Source organism: Microcaecilia unicolor, chromosome 1 (assembly GCF_901765095.1).
Source record: "Microcaecilia unicolor chromosome 1, aMicUni1.1, whole genome shotgun sequence".
NCBI lineage: Eukaryota > Metazoa > Chordata > Amphibia > Gymnophiona > Siphonopidae > Microcaecilia > Microcaecilia unicolor.
In genome coordinates, this window is record NC_044031.1 from 401,700,379 (window position 1) to 401,714,828 (window position 14,450).

At 50.6% G+C, this 14,450-nt stretch overlaps 1 protein-coding gene across 1 annotated transcript in view; it reads left to right on the top strand.

Annotated features, from left to right (window-relative positions):
• The window catches only part of JARID2 (jumonji and AT-rich interaction domain containing 2), a 538,197-nt gene that overhangs the window by 108,398 nt on the left and 415,349 nt on the right, over positions 1 to 14,450 (top strand). The window contains 1 exon segment of the mRNA XM_030211245.1: positions 11,320 to 11,452. Within this exon segment, the coding sequence (XP_030067105.1) occupies positions 11,320 to 11,452 (133 nt within the window).

Sequence of the window (14,450 nt, forward strand, 5' to 3'; positions counted from 1 at the left end):
CTTAGAGGAAGGCCTCTGCCTATCTTCGGGCAAGCGCTGGGGTTTTGGATCACCCAGGCCTTTCACAATTTTCTCCAACTCCTCACCAAATAGGAGAAGTCCTTGAAAAGGCAACTTCACCAACCTTTGCTTAGAGGCCATGTCCGCTGCCCAGTGTCGTAGCCACAGACGACGGCGAGCCGCCACTGCTACTGCCATTTGTTTAGCCGAAGCTCTGACAAGGTCATAAAGGGTATCAGCCAGAAAGGACAAGGCCACCTCCATCTGCGGAGCCACATCCAAGAAGGGCTCCGCTCCATCTCCGGGCTGAGCCACTGCCTGTTGCAGCCAAGCTAGGCAGGCTCTCACAGCATAACAGCTGCATGCAGACGCCCGAACAGTGAGACCTGCAATTTCAAAGGACCATTTCAATGCTGTTTCCAGCCTACGGTCTTGAACATCCTTCAGGGCAACACCTCCTTCAACAGGGAGGGTAGTTCTCTTTGTCACCGCAGTGACTAGGGCATCCACTGTAGGCATTTGAAAACGAGCCATATGTCCCTTACGCAGAGGGTATAACTGCCCCATAGCCCTGGAAACTCTCAAAGGTCCCTCGGGGTCAGCCCACTGAGCCGAAACAAGCTCTAGGATGGAGTCATGCAAAGGGAAGGCCCGAGTAGCTTTCTTGGTACTAGCCATCCTGGGATTACCCGAGGAGGCCATGCTACTGTCAGGATCTTCTATCGAGAGGGCCTGCAGGGTATCTGAAATAAGCGCTGGCAGCTCATCACGGTGGAAAATCCTCACCGCGGAGGGATCATCCAGATCCTGTGGTAAATCCGCACCTGACTCTGGTTCCTCAGACCAAGAACGCCTGTTTTAGTTAAATGAAGAGGGCAAAAACCAGATTGAAGTGGATCAAGAATGACTTGAGATAAAAGTCAAGACAAAGGCGGTGACCAGCACTTTCAAGTATCTTGGATAGGAAAGGGAGGAGGGGCGATAGTTGGAAGGACAGGTAGGGTCCAATGAAGGTTTTTTGAGGAGTGTTGTAACTACGGCATGCTTGAAGGTATCAGGAACAGTTGCAGTGGAAAGTGAAAGGTTGAGAATATGACAGCACTCTCTTTCCTACTGTCATCCCTTCTAAGTAGGTGGATGGAAATAAGATAAGAGGAACAGGTAATCAGTTTTGAGGTGGAAAGAAAACGTGCAATTTCCTCTTCAGTGATTTAAGAAAAGGAGCCAGGGGTTGAAGAAGGGTTGAGAGAATGGACTGAGGGAAGGAGAGGTGGAGGTGACTTACTTGAGAATTCAAAGTTAATTTTGTGAACCTTATGAAAGTACTCAGCCAGACTCTGGGAAGAAAGTGAAGGGGGAGTTAGAGGTGAAGACACTTTGAAGAGAGAGTTCAGTGTGGCAAAGAGACGCCGAGGGTTTGAGCCAAGGCAGTTTGTCAACTGGATGTACGTCCTGTTTGGCAAGTGAAAGAGCAGACTGGAAGGAGATCAGCAAGAATTTGAAATGTATGAAGTCGGCATGGGATTTCAGCCAAGTGTATCCAGCAGATCGGGCACAGGAATGTAGGTAGCGGATTCTAGAGGTCAGCTAAGGCTGGGGTTTGGTACACCTTACAGAACGGGGAATGCGAGGAGCGAGAGTATCCAGAGCAGAGGAGAGAATAGTATTATAGGAAGAGACAGCCTCATTGACAGACTTGGATAACATAGTGGTTGAGAAGAGGTTTGAAATACTGGAGGCTAGAGTAGAAGAGTCAGTAGCCTGAAGACTTCTAAATGTATTGGAGATTGGACAGGACTGGGGGGGGGGGGGGGTGTTATCAGATGATGGTCAGAGAGGGAGGAGCTGAGATGCAAAAACTAGAGAGTGAGCATTTGGAGAAGAAGATAAGATCAAGACAGTGGCCATTCTGGTGAGTAGGGATAGTGGAGCACAGTTGAAGACTGAAAGAGGATGTTAAAGCGAGAAACTGAGAAGCTTAAGAGTCAGAGGGATCATTAGCACGAATGTTAAAATCCCCCCAAGAATGAGGGAAAGAGATGAAGTTTCAAGAAAGAAGGTAAGCCAGGAGTCAGTCGGTGAGAGAGGAAGAAAGGGACTTATCAGGGGGTTGATAAATGACAGCTACTTGGAGAGGTAGAGGAGTGAATAGACGGATGGAGCGGATTTCAAAGGAAGAAAAGCAGTGAGACTGAGGTGGAAGAGGCTGAGATCTACAAGGGGGTGAGAGTAGAAGCCTGGCACCACCTCCGCGGCCATCTGGACGAGGAGTATGGGGAAAAAAGGTAACCTCCACGACAAAGGGCCACAGCTGAAGCAGATTCTACAGGGCAAAGCCAAGTCTCGGTTAGGGCAAGCAGATGGAGAGTACGAGAGATAGAGGTCGTGGATGTAGGAAAGCTTGCTACAGATGGAGCGGGCATTCCACAGAGCACATGAGAGGAAGAGGAAAGGAACAGAAATTAGATTGGAGACATCACTGTGTGACCTGCACGAACAGGATGAGAGCTGATGTGGAGGACCAGGATTGGGATTGATATCCCCAACAGAGAGCAGGAGAAAGAGCAAGAGAAGATGGAGAGGAGTAGGAGAGGCAATACGACAGTGACAAAGACAAGATGTACTCAGACAGAATGGAGATGGTTTAATGAAAGCAATGAAACATTGAATGAAAAGAAGGAAACAATGGTTGAGAGCTGAGAAAAAGGGAGAAGAAAAAAGGGATGGTGAGATGTTCCAGCAGTATACAGTAGTTTCTTATGGAGGAAGAGATTGGGAAGAGAAAGTACCAAGAAGAGAAACTGTACTGGAGCGATAAGAAATAGCAAAGAGAAAATACAAACAGTTTAGAGAAGATGTCTTGTGTGCTGTTAAGTGCACAGCACCTGGAGAAGGCTGTGAGTATATGCAGATGGGCTCCAATTCTGCACAGCAGCTGGTAGAAGCGCTAGGCAGCTGGCACAAAAGCCCTGGGTAGATAGGGGTGGATCTGGGAGTCACCCCAGACTAGGCTGTGAGGATATGCAGATGGACTGTAAGTCCCCCACAGCACCTGGAAGGCAGCTGGTGGAAGCTCTAGGCACCTAGAATGAAGGCCTAGTGGCGTAGCAAGGGCAGGGCAGTGGGGGCGGTCTGCCCCGGGTGTCAGCTGGTTGGGGGGTGCTCCGCTCCCGCTGCTCCCACCCTACCTTTTAAAAAAAAAATCAGTGAAGCGGCGTGGCAGGCAGCGCCTCGCGTCTGCCCTGCTTGTAAAAGAAGTAGATCTCCTCGTCATCATCGGGCCTTCCCTCACTGTGTCCCACCCTCCTCTGAGGTAACTTCCTATTTCCACGAGGGCGGGACACAGTGAGCGAAGGCCTGACGATGATGAGGAGATCTACTTCTTTTACAAGCAGGGCAGACGCGAGGTGCTGCCTGCCACGCCGCTTTATAGATTTTTTTTAAAAGGCAGGGTGGTGGCAGGAGAAGAGGGCTGTCGTCTCGACGGAGCTGGTAGGCGAGTCGGATCGGGGTGCCAGGATAGGGGATGGGGTGCCCAGATGCGAGAAGGGGATGGGGTGCCCAGATGGGAGATGGGGATGGGGAGCCCAGATGGGGATGGGGAGCCCAGATGGGAGAGGGGGATGGGGTGCCCAGATGGGGTGTGGGGATGGGAGAAGGGGTTCCCAGATGGGAGAAGGGGGTGGGGGTTCTCAGATGGGAGAAGGGGCCTGGGGGTGGGTGTGGGGTTCTCAGATGGGAGAAGGGGGCTGGAACTGGGGTCTGAGAAGGGGCCATGCCTGAGGCTGGTGGGAAAATCGGGCATGCCTGGGTCAGGTGGGAGAATGGGTCTGGGGCTGAAAAGGGGGACCCTAATGCAAGGCATTGGAATGAAGGGGGCTGGAACTGGGGGCTGAAAAGGAGGGTAGGTGGGATAAGGGGGCTAGTACTGGGGTGCTGAAAAGGGGTGGGGGCTGAAACTGTGGGGACTGGGGGCTGAAAAGGAGACAGGGAGAAGTGGCTGGGGCTGAAGCTCGGGATTGGTGAGAGAAAAGGGGACAGGGAGAAGTGGCTGGGGGCTGAAGCTCGGGACTGGTGGGATAGTGGGGCTGGAACTGGGGGCTGAAAAAAAGGAGCAGAGAGAGGGGGCAGACCCTGGATGGATGAGAGAGGGAGGGCAAATGGTGAATTGAAGGGGCAGAGAGAAAGGGCAGACAGTGAATGGAAGGGGGAGAGAGAGAGGGCAGACAGGGGCAGATGGTGGATGGATGGGGCAGAGATAGAGGGCAGATGTAGATGGAAGGAGCAGGGAGAGAGGGCAGACATTGAATGGAGGAGACAGCAGAGAGGGCAGGCACTGGATGGCAGAGAGAGAACAAAGACAGATGCTGGATGGAAGACAGTGAAAAGAAGATGAGGAAAGCAGAAACCATAGACAACAAACTGTAAATAAAAATATATATTTTTATTTTTTTGCTTTAGCATAAAGTAGTATTGTAGCTGTGTTAATAAATGTTTATAATAGAACATGTAAACAAGGTAATCTTTTTATTGGACTAATTTTAATACATTTTGGCTAACAGAGAACAAAACCCCCTTTCTCAGGCCAGGATAGGATACTGTAACAGCACTATACTGTATTGACCTGAGGAAGGATGTTTTGGCCTCTGAAAGCTAAATGTATTAGTCCAATTTGTAAAGTGGTGATTGGTTCTTAGTTTTTTTTTCAAATTTACATCTGCTGTCTTTATATTTTGCACAGTACTAGGGGACATTTTCTGTTTCTGTGGTGTTGCATTGTATGCAGAGTCTGGCATCTTGGGGGGGGGGGGGGGGGTGTCAGTTTAATTTTTGTCTAAATAGAAAGTTTATTATTACTTATTCTATAGTGGATTAGGGTGTATCTGTGTTTGTGAAAAAGACATGGCTTTCAGTTGGCATTGACTGTGCAGGATCGACGATCTGTACTATTCTGTCTGGTTTTGTTTTACAATTGGTGAATTGATGTGCTAGTGCTCACTGTAGTGTTTCCTTGTCATCAGCAGCAGATGAATCCATTACGAATGGGTTGTGTCCACCTACCAGCAGGGGGAGATAGAGAACACTGAAAACCATAGTGCCTCTAGGACGGCTAGCTCCATCTGCCTCTCAGTATTTCTCTATCTCCCAGCAGGGTAGGGCGCAGCTTGTTCAGCTCCTTGAAAATTTCTGCCTGGGGAGGCTCCTGTACTTGGCCAGTTGAGCTGGGGTGTTGTGGCTGGTGGTGCCCACTTTAAAGGCACATAGGTTTGCCCTTTCCCTGCCTTTCCCATTGTGGATGCAGGCACATAGGTTTGCCCTTTCCTTGCCTTTCCCACTTTCCCCTTGTGGATGTAGGCATATAGGTTCGCCCTATCCTTGCCTTTCCCACCCTCTACTGCCTCCGGAGTACCTCTGTAGCTGTTTGCCTCCAACTTTCCTCACAGCCTGGGGGGGGAAAAAACATGTTTTTTATGCGCTGCTATTCTGAGGCTTTTACTGACGTGCAGCGTGACCGGAGCTCGGTAGACTCGGTCCTTTGAGGTAAGAGCGGTACTCAGCTCCTCCGGGGGGAGGGCCCGCGGACTGCGTTCCGATCGGGTGGTTTTGGCATGAAGCCGCCATTTTGTATTTTATTCTGCTGTTTTTCGGCGATGACTGCTGAGGGAGTTAAGCGCTGTTCCTATTGTGGCAAGCACAGATCAGCAGCGGGACTCTGTAAAACATGCTGTATAGACGGTAGAGCCAGTACGAGCATGGCGAGCGATGAGTTCCAGCTCAATGGAGCTGGCAGCGGGCGCCATCTTGGAAGCGCCGCATGGCTCGACCCCAGCGGTTGCGGAGTAGTCTGTGAGCAGAGGGGCGCCTTAGGCCGAGGCTACCAGAGGAGCTTCGTCCCCCGTAGCTCCTGATTCGGAGACGGGAGGTCAGGGTGAGTTTTTCTCCCTTGAGTTTGTGCTTATTTCACATAAAGCCTTCATGCTGAAAAGAGCTCTGTCGCAGGTGTCTGACACTGCTTTGCTACCTGGTCTCCCTCCAACTGATGATGGCCCGGGGCAGATGTCAGAAGTGGATGCCCCTGAGCGTTGGATGCACGCTAAACATAGACGGGTAAATTCCCCATCGGAGAGTGGCGCACCTCCCCTCCCCCCCCTCCCCCCCCGTGGTCAGGCTGTGGGGACTCTGAGTGATCTGGCAGGCCTTCGTGGTCTGAGGAGCCAGAGGAAGGTGCCAGTTTGCCAGTGGATCTGGATGATCCCACTGCGGTTCGGATTTTCCACCGCGATGAGCTGCCAGCGCTTATCTCTGATGCCTTACAGACCCTCTCTATTGATGATCCTGTTCAAGGCGAGGCCTCCTCTGGTAATCCGAGGATGGCGAGTACTAAGCAGCCTGCTCGAGCCTTTCCTTTGCATGACTCCATCCAAGAGCTTATTTCTGCTCAATGGGCTGACCCAGAGGGGCCCTTGAAAGTGGTCAGGACAATGGGGCATCTTTACCCTCTGAGTGAGGAGCACTTTGCCCGTTGTGGGATGCCTAAAGTGGATGCCTTAGTTACGGCTGTGAGAAAAAAAGACCACCCTCCCAGTAGAGGGAGGGGTCGCCCTGAAGGACATTCAGGACCGGTGGCTGGAATCAGCACTTAAACGGTCCTTTGAGATTTCGGGCCTAGCAAGGGCGTCTGTTTGCAGTTCTTATGCTGCTCGAACCTGCCTTTCTTGGTTACAACAGGCAGTGGAACAGCCCGTGGATGGTGCGGAGTCCCTCGCTGAGGTTGCACCGTGCATGGAGTCAGCCTTGTCATTTTTAGCTGACGCCCTCTATGATCTGGTCAAAGCTTCAGCTAAACAGATGTCTGTGGCGGTGTCCGCCCGCTGCCTTCTATGGCTACGGCATTGGGCGGCTGACACGGCCTCTAAGCAAAGGCTGGTGAAGTTGCCCTTCGGGGCCTTCTGTTATTTGGAGAGGAGTTGGAGAGGATTGTTAAAGACCTTGGGAATGCTAAACCCCAGCGGTTACCTGAGGATAAGCCGCAGCCTTCTTCCAAGGGTCAGGTGGTTCCCTCCTCCTCTAGACCTCGCTTCCATGAAACTAGAAGGTATCACCCGGGGCGCTCTGCTGGGTTTACTCAACGTGCCCGTTTTCAGCAGAGGAACTCCTTTCGCTCGGACAAGCAATCCGCAGCGGCTGGTGCTAGGCCAGGAGTTCAGGGCCGTCCTCCACAATGATGGGACGCCGGTCCACTCCTCCGCTACAGCTGTAGGAGGACGCCTTTCCCTCTTTCTCGAGGAATGGACCAAGATTACCTCAGATCAGTGGGTCCTGGACCTGATCAGAGAAGGTTACGGATTGGAATTCAATGCCCCCGTGAGAGACGTGTTTTGGGAGTCCTGATGCGGTACTGCTGTCAAACGGGCGGTGGTGAAGGAGACCCTTCAAGTCTTGTTGCACCTTGGGGCGGTGATCCCTGTACCTCCCACCGAACACGGCTGCGGTCGTTACTCCATTTACTTTGTGGTGCCGCAAAAAGGCGGGTCTTTTCGGCCCATTCTCGACTTGAAGGAAGTCAACAAGTCTCTGAGAGTGCGGCATTTTCGTATGGAAACCCTGCGCTCCGTCATTGAGGCGGTGCAGCCAGGAGAGTTGCTCATGTCCCTGGACCTAAAAGAAGCTTACTTGCACATACCTATTTGGCCCCCGCACCAACGGTTCCTCCGATTTGCGGTGTTGGGAAGACATTTCCAGTTTCAGGCCTTGGCTTTTGGCCTCGCCACAGCTCTCCGAACCTTTTCAAAGGTAATGGTGGTAGTAGCTGCTTTTCTCAGGCAAGAGGGTATCCGGGTTCACCCGTACCTAGATGACTGGCTCATCAGAGCAGACTCTGTAGAAGAGAGTCATCAGGTTACAGCCAGAGTGGTCTCAGTACTGCAATCTCTGGGCTGGGTCATCAATATACCCAAAAGTCACTTGACCCCCTCTCAATCTCTAGAATTTTTGGGGGTCCTGTTCGAGACGGCCTCGGGGTTTGTTTATCTACCTGACCAAAGGCGGTGCAAGCTTCAGAATTAGGTCCGTCTGCTCCTGAGGATGCCTCACCTGTGAGCTTGGGACATTGTCCAGCTGTTGGGGTCGATGACGGCCACCTTAGAAGTGGTGCCATGGGCGAGAGCGCATATGAGACCTTTGCAGATTGCCCTGCTTCAACGATGGTCTCCGATGTCCCAGGATTATCAACGCAGACTCGCGTGGCTCCCTGCGGCCCGACTCAGTATGGAGTAGTTGCTCTCAGACAGCATGCTGCGGCGAGGAATGCCGCTAGCGCTTCCCGAATGGTGACTGGTAGTAACGGATGTCAGCCTGAAGGGCTGGGGAGCACATTGCCAGGGAAGCTATGCCCAGGGTCTATGGACACCCGAGGAAACGGGGTGGTCCATCAATCGCTTGGAACTGAGAGCGATGTTTCAGGCGCTTCTGGCCTTTCACAAAACCCTGGAGGGACTGGCTGTCAGAGTTCTGTCGGACAACACAACAGCAGTGGCCTACATAAATCGACACGGCGGCACTCTGTGTCAAACACTGGCCACGGAGGCCTCTCTAATTTGCCACTAGGCCGAGCTACATCTGCAGCTTCTGTCAGCAGCTCACATAGCAGATCAGAGCAACGTGCAAGCCAATTTTCTAAGCAGGAATCAAATCGACCCAGCAGAGTGGGAACTGGCAGACGAAGTGTTCCTTCAGATCTGTGCCAAATGGGGAAAGCCCGTAACTGATCTTGTGGCGTCAGGCACAAATGCCAAAGTCCCGTCCTTTTTCAGCAGACGGAGAGATCCTCGCTCGGTGGGGTTGGATGCCTTGGCTCAACCCTGGCCTCCGGGCCTCCTGTATGTGTTCCCTCCTTGGCCCTTAATAGGGTGGCTTCTCCTGCGAATTCGGCTACATTAAGGAGTACATCCTCATTGCCCCGGATTGGCCCAGGCGGCCGTGGTATGCGGACCTCCGGCAGATGCTGGTGGAGGCTCCCCTTCCTTTGCCTCTGGTTCCGAACCTGTTGACGCAGAGCCCGGTGACCACGGAGGATTCATCCCGCTTTGGTCTTACGGCATGGCTATTGATAGGGCGCAATTGATTGACAAGGGCTATTCTAACAAGGTCATCTCCACTCTCTTGCAGGCCCGCAAGCATTCCACTTTTGTTGCCTATGCTCGGATCTGGTGCCAGTTTGAGGCTTGGTGTGCTTCTAAAGCGATCACACCCATGCGGGCTTCTGTCTCGCCGATACTTGACTTTCTGCAGGATGGTTTACAAAAAGGCTTGGCCTATAATTCCCTGCGTGTTCAAGTGGCAGCATTGTCATGCTTTTGGGGGAAGTTCGCTGGCCTCTCCCTGGCTTCACATCCGGACATTGCACGGTTTCTGAGAGGGATGCTTCGGCTCCGGCCTCCCGTGCGGGCCCCTTGTCTGGCTTGGAACCTGGCTTAGCATTAAAGGCTCTTCACTGTTCGCCCTTCGAGCCGCTGAAGCGAGCTTCGGAGAAGGATGTGACTGAAAATAGTCTTTTTGGTGGCCATTGCATCGGCGAGACTGGTATCTGAGCTCCAGGCGCTGTCCTATCGAGACCCTTTTCTGCAGTTCTCAGAGTCCGGAGTAACGGTACGTACTGTGCCTTCCTTCATGCCTAAGGTGGTTTCAGCGTTTCACCTAAACCAGCCTATCTATATGCCCTCCTTTACTAGGGATGGGTTTCCAGAATCCTTTGGGCAGTTGCACCTCCTGGATGTGCGCCGGGCTCTGTTGCAGTATCTGCAGATGTCAAATGCTTTCAGGACCTCTGATCACCTTTTTGTATTGTTAGGTCCTCACAGAGGGTCTCCAGCGTCTAAAGCCACTATAGCCCGTTGGCTTAAAGAAGCCATTTTTTTCTGCATATCTGCTATCTGGCTGGCCTCCGCCTGATGCCTTTAAGGCACATTCCACAAGAGCGATTTCTTTCTCTTGGGCTGAGACGGGAGCACTCTCTCTTCAAGAGATATGTAGTGCAGCTACTGGGGCTTCTAAGCTCTCTTTTGCCCATCATTACAGTCTGGATGTGGCTGCCAGGAGGGATGCGCTTTTTGGAGCACAAGTGCTTGCGCTTGGTGTGGCTTGTTCCCGCCCTATGTAGGGATTGCTTTGATACACATCCCATTCGTAATGGATTCATCTGCTGCTGATGACAAGGAAGGGAAAATTAGGTTCTTACCTTGGTAATTTTCTTTCCTTTAGTCACAGCAGATGAATCCATGATCCCTCCCTGATTGACTCTCTTTTGTGTTCAGTTTTTCCTGCAGACATGTTCCCTCATTGGGAGAAGTTGGAAAACAGTCTTCAGGATTTCTGTTCTACTACAGGAAGTTGAGTTCGTTCTTCCTTTGTGTTATTGCTCCTGTTCTGGGGTGTACCCTGTGAGGAAAGTTCATGTTATGCTACTTTGTGGTTTAACAGTGCTTTGGAAGCTTCAAAATACTGAGAGAGGCAGATGGAGCTAGCGGTACTAGAGGCACTATGGTTTTCAGTGTTCTCTATCTCCCCCTGCTGGTAGGTGGACACAACCCATTCGTAATGGATTCATCTGCTGTGACTAAAGGAAAGAAAATTACCAAGGTAAGAACCTAATTTTCCCTTAAGATGCTTTCCTTTTCCTTGTGTGATTCGTAGAAATGACTGCTTATGGTATGGTAGAATTGCTCTATAGGTCCTGGGTGTTTTGTATTCTCGGCATGCCTAGTACTAGATTTTTGGAGGGGATGTTAAAAAATGACCGGCACCGGGTGTCAACTACCCTAGCTACGCCACTGCGAAGGCCCCGGCTGGGTTGGGGTGGGACCTGGAAGTCATCCCAGAGAAGGCTGTGAGGATATGCAGATAGGCTGCAAGTCCTCCACAGCATCTGAAACTGCAGCAGGAGAAAAAAAATCAGAAGATCCAAACCAAAAACAATTTAGAGCTTAATATCAGTAGGAATCAGAGCTGTGGACTGCGTCAGACAGTAGAAAAATAGAGGAATCAGAGTTGAAGGTTTGGTGTATGACTCCCCAGCCCTGGTGTTCATTTCATTTGAACTCAAAATGCATGTAATTACATCCCCCACACATAATCTATAGTTTGTCCATGACATAATCTGTGTGTTACATTATCAGTCTGTTAACCAAATTGATAACTGGATTGACTCTGATCTTGTTTACTTAAGGATTTTCACATACACATGTGTTTCATGGTGTTTTATATCCTTTTTAGTGTTCTGTTGTAAAAATATTTGTTTTTCTTGTTCTTGTATTACTTCAGGATGACAGTGATGGGATTCCATGGTCTGAAGAGAGAGTGGTACGAAAGGTGCTTTACCTGTCTCTTAAGGAGTTCAAGACTGCACAGAAGAGACAGAGTGATGGCATTAATGGGAGTTTCAAAAATCCAAATGGTAAGCACTGTTGGCTTATTTATTGGTACACACTTTCTAATTTCACTGTTTGTGTGAACTGAATTGTACAAGCTGCTTCCCTAAAATTCAATTGAATTCCAACAGGTAAGAATTAAATATCATGCTGGGTTAGAGCAATGGTCCATCAAGCCCAACATTCTGTTACTGACCATGGCCAGTCTAGGTCATCTGAAATACCAAACACATCCCAAATAAGACAGTCCATTTCATGCTGCTTGCTCTCAGAATCAGGAGGTACAGTCCTCATTCTACCTAGCTAAATAATGGTTGATAGACCTGTCCTTCAAACGTTTTGTAAATTTGGCTATGCCTTATTTTCTTGTAGCAAATTCTTTATTTTTTTGTGTTAACTAAAACAATACTTTTTTCAGATCTATAATTCCTTGTTGTTTAGGTGTTATCCCCTTCATACCAGCAGATGGAGGTAGTGAAAAAACTAGCCTTTCCAGTGAACCCATTGGTACAACCTGATGGTGCTTTGGGGAAAGTTGTGGGAATATTTTCTCCACCTCTGGCAGATGATAGTTTTTTTTAGGCTGCTGTTCCTGGCCCCTGTCCTAGATCCCCACTCTGCTGGTCCTGCCCTCATTGCCCATACACACTGTTTCACCTTTTCTACCCTGGGCTCCCCAGCATCTCCCAGGCATTGTTTTACAAAAATTGGATCTGTCTGGCTTAGCTTTATTCCCTCTATTAGAGAATAAAGCTAATTGAGTTTAAAGCAAAAGAAAAAACAAATTCTGCCTAAAAAACCAAAACCCAAGCACACTCGCATAGAGCAGGGGGACAATGAAGACGCTGGGGCCCTGTACTAAGATCAGCCTGACTGAGGCATGTCTGCACGTGCCAGCCACATGGCTGGGCATGTCTGTTAGCAAGCACTGTCCTGCTTGCAAGAGTGGGCAGCTGAGTACAGCTGCCAGCTCCCTCTGCACCTCTTGTGATGGGCCATTCCTTGTCATCAGCAGCAGATGAATCCATTAACTGATACGTTGTATCCGCCTACCAGCAGGTGGAGATAGAGAACACTGAAAGACCAAAGTGCCTCTAGGACGGCAAGCCCCAACTGCTTTCAGTATTTCTCTATCTCCCAGCAGGTGTGGATGTAGCTTGATCAGCTCCTGGATTTCAGACTGGCTGGGGTGGCTCCTGTGCTTTGCCAGTTGAGCAGGGGTGTTGTGGCTGGTGGTGCCCACTTTGAAGGTATATAGGTTCGCCCTTTTCCTGCCTTACCCATTCCCTCCGCCTCCCGGAGTCCCTCTGTTGCTGCCTGCCTCCAACTTTTCCTCACACTGTTTAAAAAAAAAAAAAAAGCGCTTTTACTGCGTGGCTGTGCTGAGGCTTTTTCCAGAGATTCTGGTTCTGTGCAACTTGACCGGAGCTCGTAGACTCGGTCCTCTGAGATAAGAGTGGTGCCCAGCTCCTCCGGGGAGGTCCCGAGGATGCTGTTCCGATTGGGGTAAGTTTGGGCGCGAAACCACCATTTTATTGCTATATTCCCGTCCTGTCAGATGATGGCTGCTGAAGGAGTTAAGCGCTGCTCCCGTTGTGGTAAACGTAGATCAGCAGTGGGGCTGTGTAAAACGTGCTCATTAGATGCTCACACTAGTATGAGCATGGCGAGCGATGTTTTTTCCCGCTCGATGGAGCTGGCAGTGGGCACCATTTTGGAAGTGCTGCATGTCTCGACCCTCGTGGTTGTGGAGGAGTCTGAGTGCATGGGGACGCCTCGTTTAGAGGCTGCCAGAGGAGCTCCTACATCCGTTACTCCTAATTCGGAGACGGAGGGTCAGGGTGAATTTTTCTCCTCTGAGTTTGTGGTTTTAATGCATAAGGCTTTCATGCTGAAAAGAACTCTGCTGCAGGTGTCTGACACTGCGTTGCATCCTGGTTTCCCTCCGGGTGTTGATTCCCCGGAGATGACTTCAGATGTTATTTCCTCCCCCGAGCGTTGGAAAGACGCTAAACAAAGACGGGTAAATTCCCCATCTGAAAGTGGCGCATATCCTCCTCCCCCCCCCCCCCCCCCCCCCCCCCCCCCCCCCCCCGTGTTCAGGCTGTGGAGAGTCTGAGGGATCTGGTAGGCCCTCAGGGATGGATGATCCAGAGCAGGGTGCCTGTTTGCCACTGTATTTGGATGATACCAATGTGGTCCAGATTTTCCACTGCGACAAGCTGCCAGCTCTCATTACTGACGCCTTGCAGGCCCTCTCGATTGATGATTACTACTACTACTACTATTTAGCATTTCTATAGCGCTACAAGGCATACGCAGCGCTGCACAAACATAGAAGAAAGACAGTCCCTGCTCAAAGAGCTTACAATCTAATAGACAAAAAATAAATAAAGTAAGCAAATCAAATCAATTAATGTGAACGGGAAGGAAGAGAGGAGGGTAGATGGAGGCGAGTGGTTACAAGTGGTTACGAGTCAAAAGCAATGTTAAAGAGGTGGGCTTTCAGTCTAGATTTAAAGGTGGCCAAGGATGGGGCAAGACGTAGGGGCTCAGGAAGTTTATTCCAGGCTTAGGGTGCAGCGAGACAGAAGGCGCGAAGTCTGGAGTTGGCAGTAGTGGAGGAGGGAACAGATAAGAAGGATTTATCCATGATCCTGCTGAAGGTGAGGCCTCCTCTGTTAATCTTAGGATGGCCGCTCAGATTTGCTCCTGGGCCGAGCTCCACCTGCAGCTTCTGTTAGCAGCTCACAGAGCAGGTCAGAGCAACGTGCAAGCCGATTTTCTCAGCAGGCATCAAATCGACCCGGCAGAATGGGAACTGGCAGAAGACGTTTTTCTTCAAATTTGTGCCAAATGGGGGACTCCCGATATGGATCTAATGGCGTCAAGTGCAAACGCCAAAGTATCTTACTTTTTCAGCAAAAGGAGAGATCCTCACTCGGTGGGGGTTGGATGCTCTGGCTCAACCCTGGCCCTCGGGCCTCCTGTATGTGTTCCCTCCTTGGCCCTTGATAGGACGAG